Below are 15,923 nucleotides of genomic sequence, written 5' to 3'. Positions count from 1 at the left end.
GAACGTAACGTCCTCGTAGTCGCGGGATCTTTTTAGAGATATTTTCGACAATATCTTTAATATGATTGCATTTTAAATAATATCTATGTTACTAATGTTGACTGTCGACTAGAGAGTAAAGTCAATCAGAAACTTTGTGTAAACGTATTATTTTTTAATTGCAGTAGCTCAGCCACAGCAGTAGATGGCAGCACTGAATCTTACTCATATTTAATTTCGCAACCGGTCCATCAAGACTGCAAAGAACTTGCGGAGATTCAGTGAGCTGTTTACAATCAGCACCTACTAAACAAGGAATACTTGACCTTATCACCTGTATTACAGATCAGTGAATTTATCCAAACGCCTTCACTGAGAACCACGTCTGAGATCCGGGTTGTGAAGTTATGCTGCTTTGGCTGTATAATAAGCTTGGCTACGTGTAATTTGGCGTGAAAATGGCTGATAGGAAAACCAATAATGTGCCAAATTCCAGCGCAAATTTACTGTTTTCTGCAGCACCGGAGTTCAATTTCAACCTACCTTTCATACCTGTCAGTAATGCCAGTGGTCCGGCGGTGTTAACAGGAGGTAAGATAAGGCTAGGGCCACAGCAGGGCACCTAGAACAAACATGACAGCTAGCTATCAAACGACGTTAGCTAGCTGCTAGCTAGTTAGCTGCCAACAAGCCCATTATACGTTAGAATAATTATAAATCCATGCAATTTAATAGATATCAGGATATTTCTGTGGGAATTGTAGCTTGGGAAATAAATAGAATAACACTTGCTACAGCGGTGTGTCATGTCAGGTCAACAAAACTCATATCAACAGAACAGTTGAGGTTCTCAAAAGGGTGGATTAACATTGGATTCTTGACATTGCTCACAGTTAGACTGAATGTAAGTTACTGTTGACAAGTTTAAATCTACTGCCAGTAACTCAGTTGCCCAATATTTCTGTTGTTATTTTCCCAAGATGATTCTGTAGATGTCGGAGAAGAAGACAGCTTTCTTGGCCAGACCTCTGGAAATGCCCTAGCACCCTCCACATTCAGCTACTTCTCCAGTCCCGTGAACAGCAGTGACCCATTTGCCTCCATTGGACATCAGCCGGCATGTCCACCCCCAGCATCACTATCAGTAGCCCCCGCGACATCGGGACCAACCTCTGTCCCCAGTGTTGCCAGCATGGCCCCAACACCCCCTGTCCCACTAACCAACCCTGCTGTGCCACAACCATTTGGCAGTGTTGTTTACCAGAACCCCATGGGAAGATACACTCCTCCCCCTAGCACAGTGACCCCACCCCCTCCACAAGCCCCCGATCAGAGTTACAATCCGTACCGTCACACATCCCTCAGCAGCAGAGCCAAACCCTATATGCCAGCTCCAGAGGTCCAGTCGCTATCCAGCCCACTGCTGCAGCAAAATCCCTACACTATGGGCTCTCAAGCGCCAACATTCCAGTCGGCACCCTCCACATACACAAAGGTAAAGAACAACTCCACTCTGAAAGGGTGTTAGCATTCACTGGTATCTGTTGCTGTTTATTGCTTAGTAGTGAATGGTGTGAACCGCTTATTTTAAGATGAATGAAACTACTGGCAATCAGGCTAATATAAATGTCTCCAAATGTCTTATAGGATAATTTTGCTGTTTTACAACCAAATCTCAATTGTATTATGTACATTTGTAAGTCGCTCTGGATAAGAGCGTCTGCTAAATGACGTAAATGTAAATGTAAATGGAATGTTGTAGAAGGCTCCAGACACTTTGTTTGCAATTTCATTCATTTTTGAGAAACTTACCCCAACCAGCGATTCACTAAATCATCCTCATTGTGCAGTACGGGGGCTCTGAACAAATGCTCCAAAAACACCCAAATACGTCCTTTTAGAAACTGAAAAGCTCTCAGTATAGTGATGCAGGTCTTTAGATGTTCTGCACATGAAATTGTTTTATTCCGAACATTATCCGCAACGTTATATTCAATTTTGTTGCAACCCGAGCGATACCTCTCCTTCCATTCGGCAGCAGGCTACACAGAGAATATAACAGCTGGAAAGGGGAAACAGCTTGAGTTGCACAAAATGGATATAATGTTGCGGATAAATTTCGGAATGACACAATTTCATGTGTACAACATCTAAAGACCTGCTTCACTATACTGAGAGCTTATCCATTTCTAAAAGGATGTATTTGGGTGTTTTTGGAGCATTTGTTCATGCTATTTTAGAACCCCCATACTGCACAACGAGGATGTGGAAGTGAATCGCTGGTTGGGGTAAGGTTCTCAAAAATGACTGAAATTGCAAAGAAAGTGTCTGGACCCTTCTACAACATTCCATTTACATAAAAAATAGAGATTTGGTTGTAAAAAAAGCGAACTTTTCCTTTATCTCTCTCTTCAGCCCCCTCCCACACAGATTCAGGGGCCGCCCCCTATGGCCCATCACTCCACCACTGCTGGAGCACTGGTCCCAGCCAATCAAATGATGCAATACAACTATAACGTGTATGAGGCTGTCCAGCCTCACTGGTTCTTCTGCAAACAAGTGGAGTCCAAGAGCGTCTGGCTTCCCTTTAGTATCCTGGACTCCATTCAGCTGGAGGAGATCTACAATTCAGGTGAGATAAATGATGTGATTTCTACTATAAAAAAATTATAATCATAAGAGCCATTTTATATTCTAGATATCCAAGTTGAATTTGCATAGCGCTCTTGTTTATGTAGGCCTAGATATTTGTCAAACCTGTTTGTTTAAACGGAGCAATTTGGAAATCTGGCGTGTTCATTAGGCACCAAATGTTGCAAAATCTTTTGAAACATTATTCGCTGCGCACCCTAATAAACAGCCCTAATAAACAGTCTGTTGTCATTTTGTTGAATTTTTTTCATTCATTTGTATGGTTGATGTTATGTCCAGCCTATGCCATGTCTTCTCTTTTTGTTGTGAATCTTTTCCTATCGTAGTGTATGTTCTTGTACGTAAAGCAAATATCTGAGAAACAAGACAATAAAGAAATATCGAATCTAATATGATTTTATTTGTTCATTCTCCTCCAGTGCAACCAGACCCTGAGAATGTGATTGTGCGCACAGAAGGAGGGCGCTACGACGTGCAGCTCTATGACCGCGTACGTACAGCTGTATTTTGGGAGGAGGAACCTACAGAGGTACGGCGCTGCACCTGGTTCTACAAGGGAGACACAGACAGCCGCTTCATCCCATACTCAGAGGAGTTCAGCGAGAAGCTAGAGGTTTGTCCCGTCAATGTCAAAAAACAGGACCTTGTATTGACCAGGGTTGTGTTCATTAGGGCACGCAATGAAAGAAAACGGTCCTGTGTTCCTTTTCCATTGCAAAATGTTTGACTATATTTTACTACAGTGTGCCCTAATGAAAAATACCCAGATTTCACTGTTACCCAGATTAGAATACAGCTGAACAGTGTGGTGTGTTGGGTTTTAGCCCTGAGATTGGACTGAGAAGTGAATATTATGTTTGAGCGTTGTTTGATTGGCTGTCTTCTCTATGTAGGGAGAATATAAGAAAGCTGTGTCAACCAACCAATGGCACCGTCGGCTGGAGTTCCCATCAGGGGAAACCATTGTCATGCACAATCCAAAGGTATGTTCATATGACTTAATTGTAAAGTGCAGAATTACCAGGTATTTACTAAAACATGAAATGGTAATTACAAAGTGTAGTTACCAATTGTGAACACTGAACAAGACCGTAACAAAAAATAACATCATGGTTTTGAGTGGACTGTTGTTTGCAGACACAGACATGACTGTATTTCCATTTCTTTTTGTCTTTCTACAGGTGATAGTGCAATTCCAGCCATCTGCCATGCCAGACGAGTGGGGTACGACCCAGGATGGTCAGACCAGACCCAGGGTGGTCAAGAGGGGCATTGATGATGACCATGATGAAGTTCCCGACGGGGAGCTCCCTCAGGTGGATCACCTGGTGTTCATGGTGCATGGCATCGGTCCGGTCTGTGACCTGAGGTTTAGGAGCATGGTGGAGTGTGGTATGTGTGATCTTTCGCTCCATATGGCTCATTAAGTCTCCATATTGCCCAGATCTATATTCATATCATATTATGGATGTGTTTGTTTATGTCATGAAGGGTATAGGCTGTGGTATGTTCTGACTGTCATGGTGTTTCTTACTATGCCCAGCAAATGCCCCTTAGGGATGAATAAAGTGTATTGAATGTAACTGTGTTGAATACCCATTTAGTACTCCATACTACCCCAGATAGTATTACAAATGTGTGTTCCTTGTGTTCACAGTGGATGATTTCCGGAGTGTATCCCTGAAGCTTCTGCAGAGTCATTTTAAGAATGCGCAGGATGAGCGTGTCATCAGTCGAGTGGAGTTCCTTCCTGTTCAGTGGCACACGGCCCTGCATGGGGACGCCACAGGGGTGGACAGGTGAGGAGACGAAAAGGTCTCCGACTTTTGTGTTTCCACTTCCACGGCCCAGCTCCAGCACTGGGCCGTGGACCTGCTCCGACTTGGGGAAAGGGCCAGTCCACTGGTACTTTTCTGCTGGCATGAACATAATGGCTAACTGTGAACATGGGTTAACACCTTCCACGCTTCCAACTTCTCACCTTCTGCTGGCCCCAAGTCTTTAGCGTCACACTCCTGCTGGAAACGCAGTTCCCGAAAAATAACTCTAGAGCTCATATTAACATACAGTGCATTTGGAAAGTATTCAGACCCCTTGACCTTTTCTACATTTTGTTACGTTACAGCCTTATTCTAAAATTGATTAAATTGTTTTCCCCCTCATTAATCTACACACAATACCCCAGAATGACAAAGCAAAAACAGGTTTTTAGACATTTTAGCAAATGTATTAAAAATAAAAAACTGATATCACATTTACTTAAGTATTCAGACCCTATACTCAGTACTTTGTTGAAGCACCTTTGACAGCGATTACAGCCTTGCGTCTTGTTGGGTATGATGCTACAAGCTTGGCACAGCTGTATTTGGGGAGTTTCTCCCATTCTTCTCTGCAGATCCTCTCAAGCTCTGTCAGGTTGGATGGGGAGCGTCGCTGCACAGCTGTTTTCAGGTCTCTCAAGAGATGTTAGATCGGTTCAAGTCTGGGCTCTGGCTGGGCCACTCAAGGACATTCAGAGACTTGTCTCGAAGCCACTCCTACGTTGTCTTGGCTGTGTGCTTAGGGTCGTTGTCCTGTTGGAAGGTGAACCTTCACTCCAGTCTGAGGTCCTGAGCGCTCTGGAGCAGATTTTCATCAAGGATCTCTCTGTACTTTGCTCCGTTCATCTTTCCCTCAATCCTGACTAGTCTCCCAGTCCCTGAAAAACATCCCCACAGCGTGATGCTGCCACCACCATGCTTCACCGTAGGAATGGTGCCAGGTTTTCTCCAGACATGACGCTTGGCATTCAGGCCAAAGAGTTCAATCTTGGTTTCAGACCAGAGAATCTTGTTTGTCATGGTCTGAGAGTCCTTTAGGTGCCTTTTGGCAAACGCCAAGTGGGCTGTCATGTGCCTTTTACTTAGGAGTGGCTTTCATCTGGCCACTCTACCATAAAGGCCTGATTGGTGGAGTGCTGCAGAGATGGTTGTCCTTCTGGAAGGTTCTCCCATCTCCACAGGGGAACTCTGGAGCTTTGTCAGAGTGACCATCGGGTTCTTGGTCACCTCCCAGACCAAGGCCCTTCTCCCCCGATTGCTCAGTTTGGCCGGGCGGCCAGCTCTAGGAAGATTCTTGTTGGTTGTTAACTTCTTCCATTTAAGAATGATGGAGGCCACTGTATTCTTGGGGATCTTCAATGCTGCAGACATTTTTGGTACCCTTCCCCAGATCTGTGCCTCGACACAATCCTATCTCTGAGCTCTATGGACAATTCCTTCGACCTCATGGCTTGGTTTTTGCTCTGACATACACTGTCAACTGTGGGACCTTATATAGACAGGTGTGTTCCTTTCTAAATCATGTCCAATCAATTGAATTTACCACAGGTGGACTCCAATCAAGTTGTAGACACATCTCAAGGATGATCAATGGAAACAGGATGCGCCTAAGCTCAATTTGGAGTCTTATAGCAAAGGGTCTGAATACTTATGTAAATGTATTTTACATTTGCAAAAATGTCTAAAAACCTGTTTTCGCTTTGTCATTATGGGGTATTGTGTGTAGATTGATGAGGACATTTATTTTATTTCTTCAATTTTAGAATAAGGCTGTAACTTAACAAAATGTTGAAAAACGGAAGGGGTCTGAATACTTTCCGAATGCACTGTAAACATTGGCAACAAACTGGTGTGGGGTAAGCCTCAGGTGGAAGTGCCCCATAATGGAATTTAAGGACGTTCATACACTTGGGAATAGGGCCTGTTTTTGTGGGATAGGGAAATTATATTGTAACACAACAAATATATGCTGACCTGAGCGGCAAGCTTTTACAAATGTAACCACACAATTGCTGTGTCTGAGAACGTTACTAGCTGTCAAATCCTTGCTAATGCCTCCGCCCGTGAGAGGGGACCATAGATCCCGTCCTCCAATGCGCTTCGAGAGGAATTGAGGAAACAAAGATGGAGGAAGCAAGGATTTGAATGCTTGTAACACATCAGACACAGCCAATCTCTCCCACTCTGACTCAGTCCATTTCCTACTGTTGTTTTAGGAGGATAAAGAAGATCACCCTGCCCAGCACGGGTCGACTGCGTCACTTCACTAACGAGACCCTCTTAGACGTGCTGTTCTACAACAGCCCCACCTACTGCCAGACCATCATGGACACAGTTGCCCTGGAGATTAACAGGATCTATGCCCTGTTCATGCAGCGGAATCCAGACTTCACAGGAGGCGTCTCAGTATCCGGACACAGTTTAGGTACAAACACCCAAACACCAAGGGCCACTTTTATGGACCCAGATGAAATCCTAGTGCTGGCTTACAAAATCTTTGTTCAATTGAGAATCTCTATTGAAAGTGCGCTTTTTAGTCCAGGACTAGGCTTAATCTGGGTCCGGGAAACCGGCCCCAAGTGTTCATACTTTTAGCTAAGTCATGTGAGAAAGATTTGGACAAACCTGTCTCTCTGTGTGTTTGCAGGTTCCCTCATACTTTTCGACTTGCTGTCAAACCAGAAGAATGGCTCACCTTTGCAAACCATGCCAACTGCTAATGGGGGCCACCCTGCAGGCAACACACAGGTAATGGCTCCATAGCTATCCAAACATTGTTTATTTCATTATTTCGGTGACCCCAGAGAGTGTAACAACAGGAGTATAATAGGAGGCCCCTCCCTCTTCTCCTTAAAGCAGGTGGCAACCCCCGCTGCTGCTACCCCACCTGCTACGGTAGGGGAGGAGCCTAAGGAGGAAGGGGAGGGGTTTGCCGATCTTTCTGCATCGCTGGAACATCTGGGCCTGTCTGAGTACCAGAGCACTTTAGAACAGGAGAAGATTGACCTTGAATCTTTCGTAAGAACCCTCCTTGCTTGTCATGGACCCATATAGTTATTGATATTTACTTTCAATGCTTATGACCAATGTTCCCGCTAAGCAGCGCGCAGCTCCCCCGGGACTGCTGCGCAGAAGACATATCAGCATGCGCAGAGGAAATATCAGCGCACGTAGAGAAGCACGAGATTGAACTTCACCCAACTTTCTAGAGTTTTCCCCTTTAGTTAACACTATCAACGTTTCCCTTTACTGTGGGAATTGTGATCGAATCAACACGATATTAGCCACTTTCAATACAACATACTGAAACAAAACTAACTATGCAAGAGATTGTAGGCAGAATGCATCGGAGTAGGATTCTATTGCATTGACAGGCACGACTCAAGCCCTACTCTACAATAACCAATCAGAGCTGCAGTAGAGCTATATGCAAATAGACCATTGCCACATATGGATCAGTGCCATTCACTTTGAACTGGACTGTTTTTACAGCATGAGCGGTTGTGAGTAGATGCACTTGTTTTTAGATCAAAGTGAGCTACATATAGCGACATTCACGTTTGTTCATATCCTTTCCTAGTTAGTGAGTTATTAGCCCAGTTATAGATCATTTGTAGTCAGCAATGGGGGAGTGTTTGCTTCCTACAAGAGCACAAAAGGTGTGCATCTTTGAAAAGCAGGTCAGGTAAAGAGCTTTTTTTTGTCTTAAAGGGGGAGTGTTGTATTTTGAGACAGGCTTGAATAAGCTAAGTAGCCAATAGGCAGAGGGTAGCATAATTTGTCTGATTATCTGTAATAGTGGTATGGGAGTAATGATGCATTTTATTTTGTAAAGTGGTTTCTTGCATCAAAAAACACAACAACATTTTCAGTCACCTCCTTGTCTGAAGGACAAGTGGATAAACAGATTAATGTCAAGCCCTGCATGTTTTTTTCAAAAGTCTCATTGAATGTAGGCCTACATTGAACACCACACATTGGCTGCTACTGTATGCTAAACGATAGAACAGATATTTCCATGTTAAAATGTTATGAAATGCATTTTCTCCATAGTTTTTTATGGTAGGCCACTCTGGTAGGCCTACATTATGATCAAATAGCCGCAGTAGCCTACATGACCACTGTTAAAGCTAACTTAAAGTAGGTGCAGCCTCAGGGTTCACAGTATATGCGTGCCGGAATTTGCACAGAGTTTTCACAACGTTCAAGTTTGCGCTCAACAGGCCTGAGATTTGCTCAGTGATGAAAGAAATTAGAGGGAACATTGCTTATGAGACTATGAAAGAGACATTACACTCAAAAATAAACGTTTGTCAGATGTTTTAAGACCTCTAAAGTCAAGGTGAGTCCACATGCCACGGCATTGGGTGTGCAGATCCAGCTTAATGTCTAAATTATTCATACCCCAAATTAATGTAAAATATCATTTTACGGTGCTTATCTTTAACATTTATTTTGGATTGTTTCTATAAGGATATCGCTGGATCTATAAAACAAATGTCCTGGGGTAAAAAACCCACATTTGAGGCCTGAAAATAACTTTGACTTTTGAGTGAAATTTCCCAGAAACCTAAAGTAAATGATTAAATTGTATTACAATGCCTCCCTAGGCCATTTCCTAGAATTGGTGGTTACAATCTATGGTCCATTTCCATTACCAAATCCCACTGTGAAATTACATCTGATTGATTAATTTACTATTTTCTATATTTTGTTAGCTTATGTGCACGGTTGAGGACCTGAAAGAGATGGGCATTCCATTAGGGCCAAGGAAGAAAATAGCTAAATTTGTCAAAGAAAGAGCAATTAAGCAGGTGAGCATTTAATCGTCTTTGTCTCTCTGACACCAGTTTTGTGTTCAATAGGAATATATATATTTTTAAATGGCCCGGTACTACCGGAACTTAGAATACAACATTGTATCTATTCCTAAATGTTTCACTACAGTATGCCCTACTGAACACGACCCAGTGATGGTTAAAACTGTGACAACTGAACATAATCCTCTGTGTTCATGTGCCTTCTATCTTCCGACTCCTTTCGCCAGGCAACGAGTCAGGCAGCACAAGAGAAGAATGCATCAGAAGTGAAGGCGGCCAGTCAAGAGGTCGTCCCCGCCCAATTAAGCGAGTCCCTCCCAGGGCCCGGCACCACGAAGCTTCCTGTTGGCGGGACTTACTCGTCAGTCCATGTGGATTACAACTACTTCAAAGTTGGCACTGGACAGGTAAACCTAAACCTCTGCCAGGATTCAATCAGATCAGCGGTAACCCGCGTAACTCGTAGCTTTTCATTGCTTTTGTTTAGGTCGGTGTCGAAGGTGTGACTGCGTTATAGCTGTCAAATCCTCAAGCGGCTCCTGGTGTTACCGATCGCAGACATTGCTGTTGGATGCACCGAGTCGCAGCCGTATTACAAGTTTGAATACTGGAATGTGTGATGTAATCTACAACTCGATTAGGCTAATATAAATCCCTTTTATTTAATTTAATGATTTCAAATATGAGTATCATTATTTCCATTTATACATTGGGTGGGTCTAATCCTGAATGCTGATTGGTTAAAACCGCATTCCAGCCGGTGTCTTTTCCACAAATTACACCGGCTAAATCTATGATAAAATGCCAATTTACTCTGTTCCATCTGACTGCCAATCCACTGTCTAATCAGCCCAGCCAAGCAATTTATAAACTTAATCTCCACTATAAAAAAGCATTTAGACATTATCTCACATTTCTTTTAGACTAACATTTTAGTTTTCAACAGCAGAGATGTGTATGTCCCGTGTAGTAATGAACGTGTCGGGAGGAGACAGGCAGGCAGGCAGCGTTTCTCGGCCAGTCTAAATCATGAATCAGCTGGCATTTTTATGGATATATATACAAAGAAATGTAAATTGAAAAAAGGTCAAACGAAACGAAGTGCAGCTAGTTTGCAGTCTTTCCAGATTCAGTTTGAAGTGATTGTTTTAGCTGTGTTGTTGGCTAGCTCCTCTGAACAACAGTGGCCTGACGAGTGAGCACATTTTCTATGCCAGGCTAAATAAATACATCCAAATAAATGTCACTAGAAAAGAGTTTATGCAAATGCAGATTTTCTGCCTGCACTTTTTGACGTGACTGTAAGTTAGCTGTAGTTGGTTAACTAGCAAGCAAGGGATAAGAACGTTGCCAGCCAGTATGGCAATGGAACATTTAGAACGAAAGACTGGGTTGTCCATAGATACAGAACAAAAAGACTGAACATCTGGGTCGCATCTCTAGCGAACGAACGACCAGCCGGCTTGGGTAGCAACCATGGATTTGTGTCGGGACTATATCTTGTGGAAGGATGAAATAGTATGAATACATTCATCAAAATAACGTTTTTAATGAAAATATGTCAATAATTATTTGAATATGTTGGTAACCCGTTGTATAAAAGTGATAATGCCTCGAAGCCGGTGTTTGGATGATATGGCATTTTCACATAAATTGCCTACACTTTCTCGTTCTGAACGTCCAACGTGGGTGGGATATAAGGACGGTTGTCGTTTCGTAACAATGACCACAACAGCAGCCGCTCACTGATTTGACAGCTCTAACGCAGTTACACATCCGACAAGCCTAAACAAAAGCAATGAAAAGCTATATGTTTGTCAGCTAACGTGGGTTTCCGCCGATCTGATTGAATCCTGACCCTTATGTCTACAACATCACATTAGTGTGGAGTAATGACGTTAGCCTACAGCCTTTCTGTAATGTCACGCATAAGCATACATTTTCATCAGGGCATATATAAAAAGCACTGTCTGGTGTTGGTGTTCTGCCCCATAGGTGTCGGTGGTGTACCACACTCTGGACTTCGAACCGGTGAATTTCTTTGCCCTGGGATCTCCCATAGGGATGTTCCTCACAGTTCGAGGGCTGGAGAAGATCGAGGAAAACTACCAGCTACCCACCTGCAAGGGATTCTTCAACATTTACCATCCGGTTAGCCAATCTTTCCTCCAGGTGTTCTGAAAGGAGTATGTGAGAGGAGGTGTGCATGCAGATTACATACTGTGTGTGACAGGATTGCCACTGTCAGCTATAAAGCACTTTGTGACAACTGTTTACGTAAAAAGGACTTTATAAATACATTTGATTGAGCTGTGACATGGTTAATGCCAATGTGTTTAAAGTAGATCAGGGTAGCAAATACATTCATTGATATGGAAGGGTGTAATATTACTTTTTTCAAAATGTTAAAATATCTGTTTGCTCGAACTGTTTGTTTTAGCTGGACCCAGTTGCTTACAGGATTGAGCCCATGATCCTGACAGACCTGGACTTGAAACCTGTTCTGATTCCACATCACAAAGGGAGGAAGAGGCTGCATCTTGGTATGGAACTATAGATTCACCACTGGCTATTTTATCTTCAGATTTGTGTTCTATTTCTTACCATCGCCAGGTTAACCCTACCATTGTCGTCACTGTCTCTTCCCATTTTGACTAATCAGACCCTGGTCTCCAAAGTAGAGGAAGTGAACAGTGTTTCCCCTATATTTATTTAGCAGCGGTGGGCCACCGCCGCAAACAACATGATTTGTTCAATTATATATACCACTCGGTGTACAAAACATTAAGAACCATTTCCTAATATTGAGTTGCACCCCCCCCCCCCCGTTTGCCCTCAGAACAGGGTGGCGCAGTGGTCTAAGGCACTGCATCGCAGTGCTAGCTGTGCCACTAGAGATCCTGGTTCGAATCCAGGCTCTGCTGTAGCCGGCCGCAACCGGGAGACCAATGGGGCGGCGCACAATTGGCCCAGCGTCGTCCAGGGTAGGGGAGGGAATGGCCGGCAGGGAGGTAGCTCAGTTGGTGGAGCATGGTGTTTGCAACGCCAGGGTTGTGGGTTCTATTCCCATGTGGGGGTCGAACCCACAACCCTGGCGTTGCAAACACCATGCTCTACCAATATGAAAATAAAAAAGAATAATGTATGCACTAACTGTAAGTCGCTCTGGATAAGAGCATCTGCTAAATGACGTAAAATGTAAAAAAAAAAAAAAAAAAAACGCCTCAATTCGTTGGGGAATGGACTCTATAAGGTGTCGAAAGCGTTCCACAGGGATGTTGACTCCAATGCTTCCCACAGTTGTGTCAAGTTGGCTGGATGTCCTTTGGGTGGTGGACCATTCTTGATACACACGGGAAACTGTTGAGCGTGAAACACCCAGCAGCGTTGCAGTTCTTCACACAAACCGGTGCACCTTGCACCTACTACCATACCTCGTTCAAAAGGCACTTACATATTTTGTCTTGCCCATTCACCATCTGAATGGCACACATACACAATCCATGTCTCTATCCTGTCTACTCCCCTTCATCAATACTGATTGCTGATTGAAGTGGATTTAACAAGTGACATCAATCAGGGATCATAGCTTTCACCGGGATTCACCTGGTCAGTCTATGCCACGGAAATAGCAGGTGTCCTTAATGTTTTGTACACTGTGTATATAGTTCTGCCGAGCGGTGCAATTAAATGGATAGTCGTTGGCTCAATGACTGGAAGTCAATGGGAACAGCTAGCATGTCATTGCGCTACCGTTACCCTTGCCACCACTGCTGAAAAGAATCCTAGTGGAAACACTGAATTAGAGGAAGTAAATGAAATACGACTAAAATCTTGGCATAATGAAACTTCACCAACAAGACCAGGGTTCCAAAGTGTAATATGTTTAATTTATGTCGGTGAGGGGTTTACATCATGGATTGTTTTATGTGTGGCAGAGCTGAAGGAGAGTCTGTCCCGCATGGGTTCGGACCTGAAGCACGGCGTCATCAGCTCACTGAAGAGTGCCTGGCAGACCCTCAACGACTTTGCCCGTGCTCACACCTCCAATGCCCAGCTGGCAGCCGAGCTCGCTATGGTGGCCAATCAGATCAAGGAGGAGGAGGAGAAGCATGCACACAGTGATGGTGAGTATAAGAGTGATTTAAATAAGTAATTCAATATTGCTCTTTCGGTTTATTTGGATAGGGCTTTATCAACCAACAACTTTATTTAAACGTCAAAACGTTGGTTAGTCGCAGAACACAGGATAGTGGAGAGTCCTGAGCTGCTAAGAGAAGAGGAGCCCCAGGTGAAAATAGGAATGCTGAATGGGGGGAACCGCATCGACTACGTCCTACAGGAGAAGCCCATCGAGAGCTTCAACGAGTACCTCTTCGCCCTGCAGAGTCACCTGTGCTACTGGTATGAAAGTCAGCTCTGCTGCTTACTCTGGCCCTTTTTATATTAAGGTGGAAACAGAAATGTTGATGAATGTGCACTGTTGAATACATTTCACGGTTGGATCGGCCAATCATCTCATTCTGCCCCTTGGGCACTCCACATGAGGTCACACTTGTGTGTGGTTGTTTATAGCTGCCATATGATGAATATTTAGCCATATAATTTGATGAACATTTTGCCATATTATTCTCAACAGCTTTACTGCCGATTTTGAGTCTACTGCTTGATTAAGAGTTTTGAACCTGAGGCAAAGACCTACTCCAAGACTTGGAATACATTTGTATTCTCTGCAGATTATCTATTTTATGTTGAGCTGTTTGAAAAATAATTCAGTCTGCAGACATTCATATTTATTTGTTCCTTTCTTTTTCCAGGGAGTCTGAAGACACAGCCCTACTACTCCTAAAAGAGATCTACAAGACCATGGGGATATACCCAGAACAGATTTTACATTAATGCGATGGATTGGTAACCTGGTGGAACCGCCCTGATTGCTGCGTTCATTTTGTTTCACTGCACGTAAGTGAAATAGAACGGTGAATGCAGCGATCAGGCTGGTTCCAGCAGGTTAATGGAAAAATAAACCATTCTGAAGCTCTCATACTGTTTCTCCCCATCAGGTTTGTCCATGTCAATGCTTTTTGATTTGATACTGTATATGGTTCTTTGTCAGTATTGATTTTATATTCTCATAGTCTATTGTATGAGGATGAATATGCTTGTAATATGCCATTTGTCTTAAATTAAGAAAATAGATCAAATTAGTGGATTCCAAGACCACTTTACTTGTTTGAAATTACATTTTTATAGCCTAAATTATAGAAATAATGGTGAGGTTTGTGTGGAGTTGGATTGCTATGGAATCATCAAATGAAACATTTACAAGAGAAATCACAAATTAAATATTTACCTCAAATGTATTTTGTGTTTAACAATAGCCGTAAAATAAACCATTTACTTTCACATTACTTGTGACTCTTATTTTCAGTCTTCAGTGATGTTTTTATGTTGAATTTTTGTTGATTGTTAGAAACCCTTTAAAAAAATTTACTTGCACAATTAGACTACCACATATCCTATTTAAGTCTGGGTAGAAATAGAAGACAGCTTTTACTTTCTGCTTTACGATATTTTATGAAGTGTTCCTCTAATCACCCTAGTGTGCTTAAATATACAACGGTTGGTGTAACTACTTGAATGGAATAGAGCGAAAAGAGGACCAATACTTGTGTTTTTCAGTTAAGGTGTTCAGGAAAAGATTGAGCTCTGAGGCATTCAAGAACCAAAAGACTGGATACCTCTATTGTATACAGAAGGAGGAGAGCAATGTTTAATGAGAAAATAGGCATTTAACTAAAGAAATTCAGGCAGTCATTACTCATGTTTGATATAAAAAGGTAACTAGCTGTTCAACAGCCTTTGAGGTATGTTTGCTCCGTTTGGTGGGTGTGGCGAGTTGTGGCCTGATCAATGGGTGTGACCATCTGAAATCGCAAAACTTGTGCAACATATACATCTGCCCTCTGGGCAACCGTAATCAGTTTTTCAACTGGTCATTCAATACAATTCCGTTTTCGTTGAATTCAACGTTGCACACCGTTCTGTCGTAACTGCTATCCATTTGAAATCACAATAAATCGCAAACATGTATTTTTCTTGCTCTATTTTCAACATTTAATACAACGCTGCACTTTATTCATATGTAAGCCTAAACTACTATCTCACATTTTTTACACTGGAATGGGTAGTTCCAAGTAATGTTTTATCAATAAAGATGAGGTCATTTCAAAACAGACAAGTATGGTAACTGCCGATATGACATTCAGGGTTCTATTCAATCCGTATCCCAGGTCGAAAGATTACAGATTAAGACAATGTAATAATTCCATGTGGCAGAGTTTAGAAAATAAAAACATTCATTGGCCCAGCGCATTTGCTGATTCTACAGTATTGGCGTTGAAAATGTGACGAGCGGTCGAGAGATCATGTAATGAAGTGGCTGTAGATAATCTGAAAAACATTTAAATGAATGGAATGACAGAAACAGTTATGCTATGTGTTTGCTGGATAGTTATCTGAAATTCACTACGATTGTGTTGATTTTCCACTTTGATGGCAAACTTTCTTTACTGCTAACACTCACGTCGTCATTTTCGCTCTGGCGCTGGTCCAATGATTTTGTTTATTTCGGAACGCTTCTGCATGGAAT

At 42.7% G+C, this 15,923-nt stretch overlaps 1 protein-coding gene across 2 annotated transcripts; it reads left to right on the top strand.

The window, feature by feature from the left end:
• The first annotated feature begins 365 nt into the window (after positions 1-365).
• LOC311110932 (SEC23-interacting protein-like) lies at positions 366-14,682 on the top strand. 2 transcript variants are annotated; one of them, XM_084153578.1, is made up of 17 exons: positions 366-570; positions 960-1,474; positions 2,395-2,611; positions 3,051-3,244; positions 3,525-3,614; positions 3,813-4,023; positions 4,289-4,430; positions 6,668-6,876; positions 7,099-7,199; positions 7,311-7,469; positions 9,170-9,265; positions 9,499-9,678; positions 11,267-11,422; positions 11,712-11,814; positions 13,210-13,398; positions 13,507-13,675; positions 14,089-14,682. In XM_084153578.1, the coding sequence occupies exons 1-17, from the start codon at positions 438-440 to the stop codon at positions 14,168-14,170; spliced, it is 2,946 nt and encodes a 981-aa protein (XP_084009704.1). In that variant the 5' UTR covers positions 366-437; the 3' UTR covers positions 14,171-14,682. The 2 variants fall into 2 exon arrangements, with proteins under 2 accessions (XP_084009704.1, XP_084009703.1); XM_084153577.1 differs by having other exon boundaries at positions 7,308-7,469.
• The last annotated feature ends 1,241 nt before the right edge of the window (positions 14,683-15,923 follow it).

The sequence above is a fragment of the Coregonus lavaretus genome (genome assembly GCF_964263955.1).
Source record: "Coregonus lavaretus genome assembly, chromosome: 36".
NCBI lineage: Eukaryota > Metazoa > Chordata > Actinopteri > Salmoniformes > Salmonidae > Coregonus > Coregonus lavaretus.
This window is presented reverse-complemented; position numbering and strand designations above follow the sequence as displayed.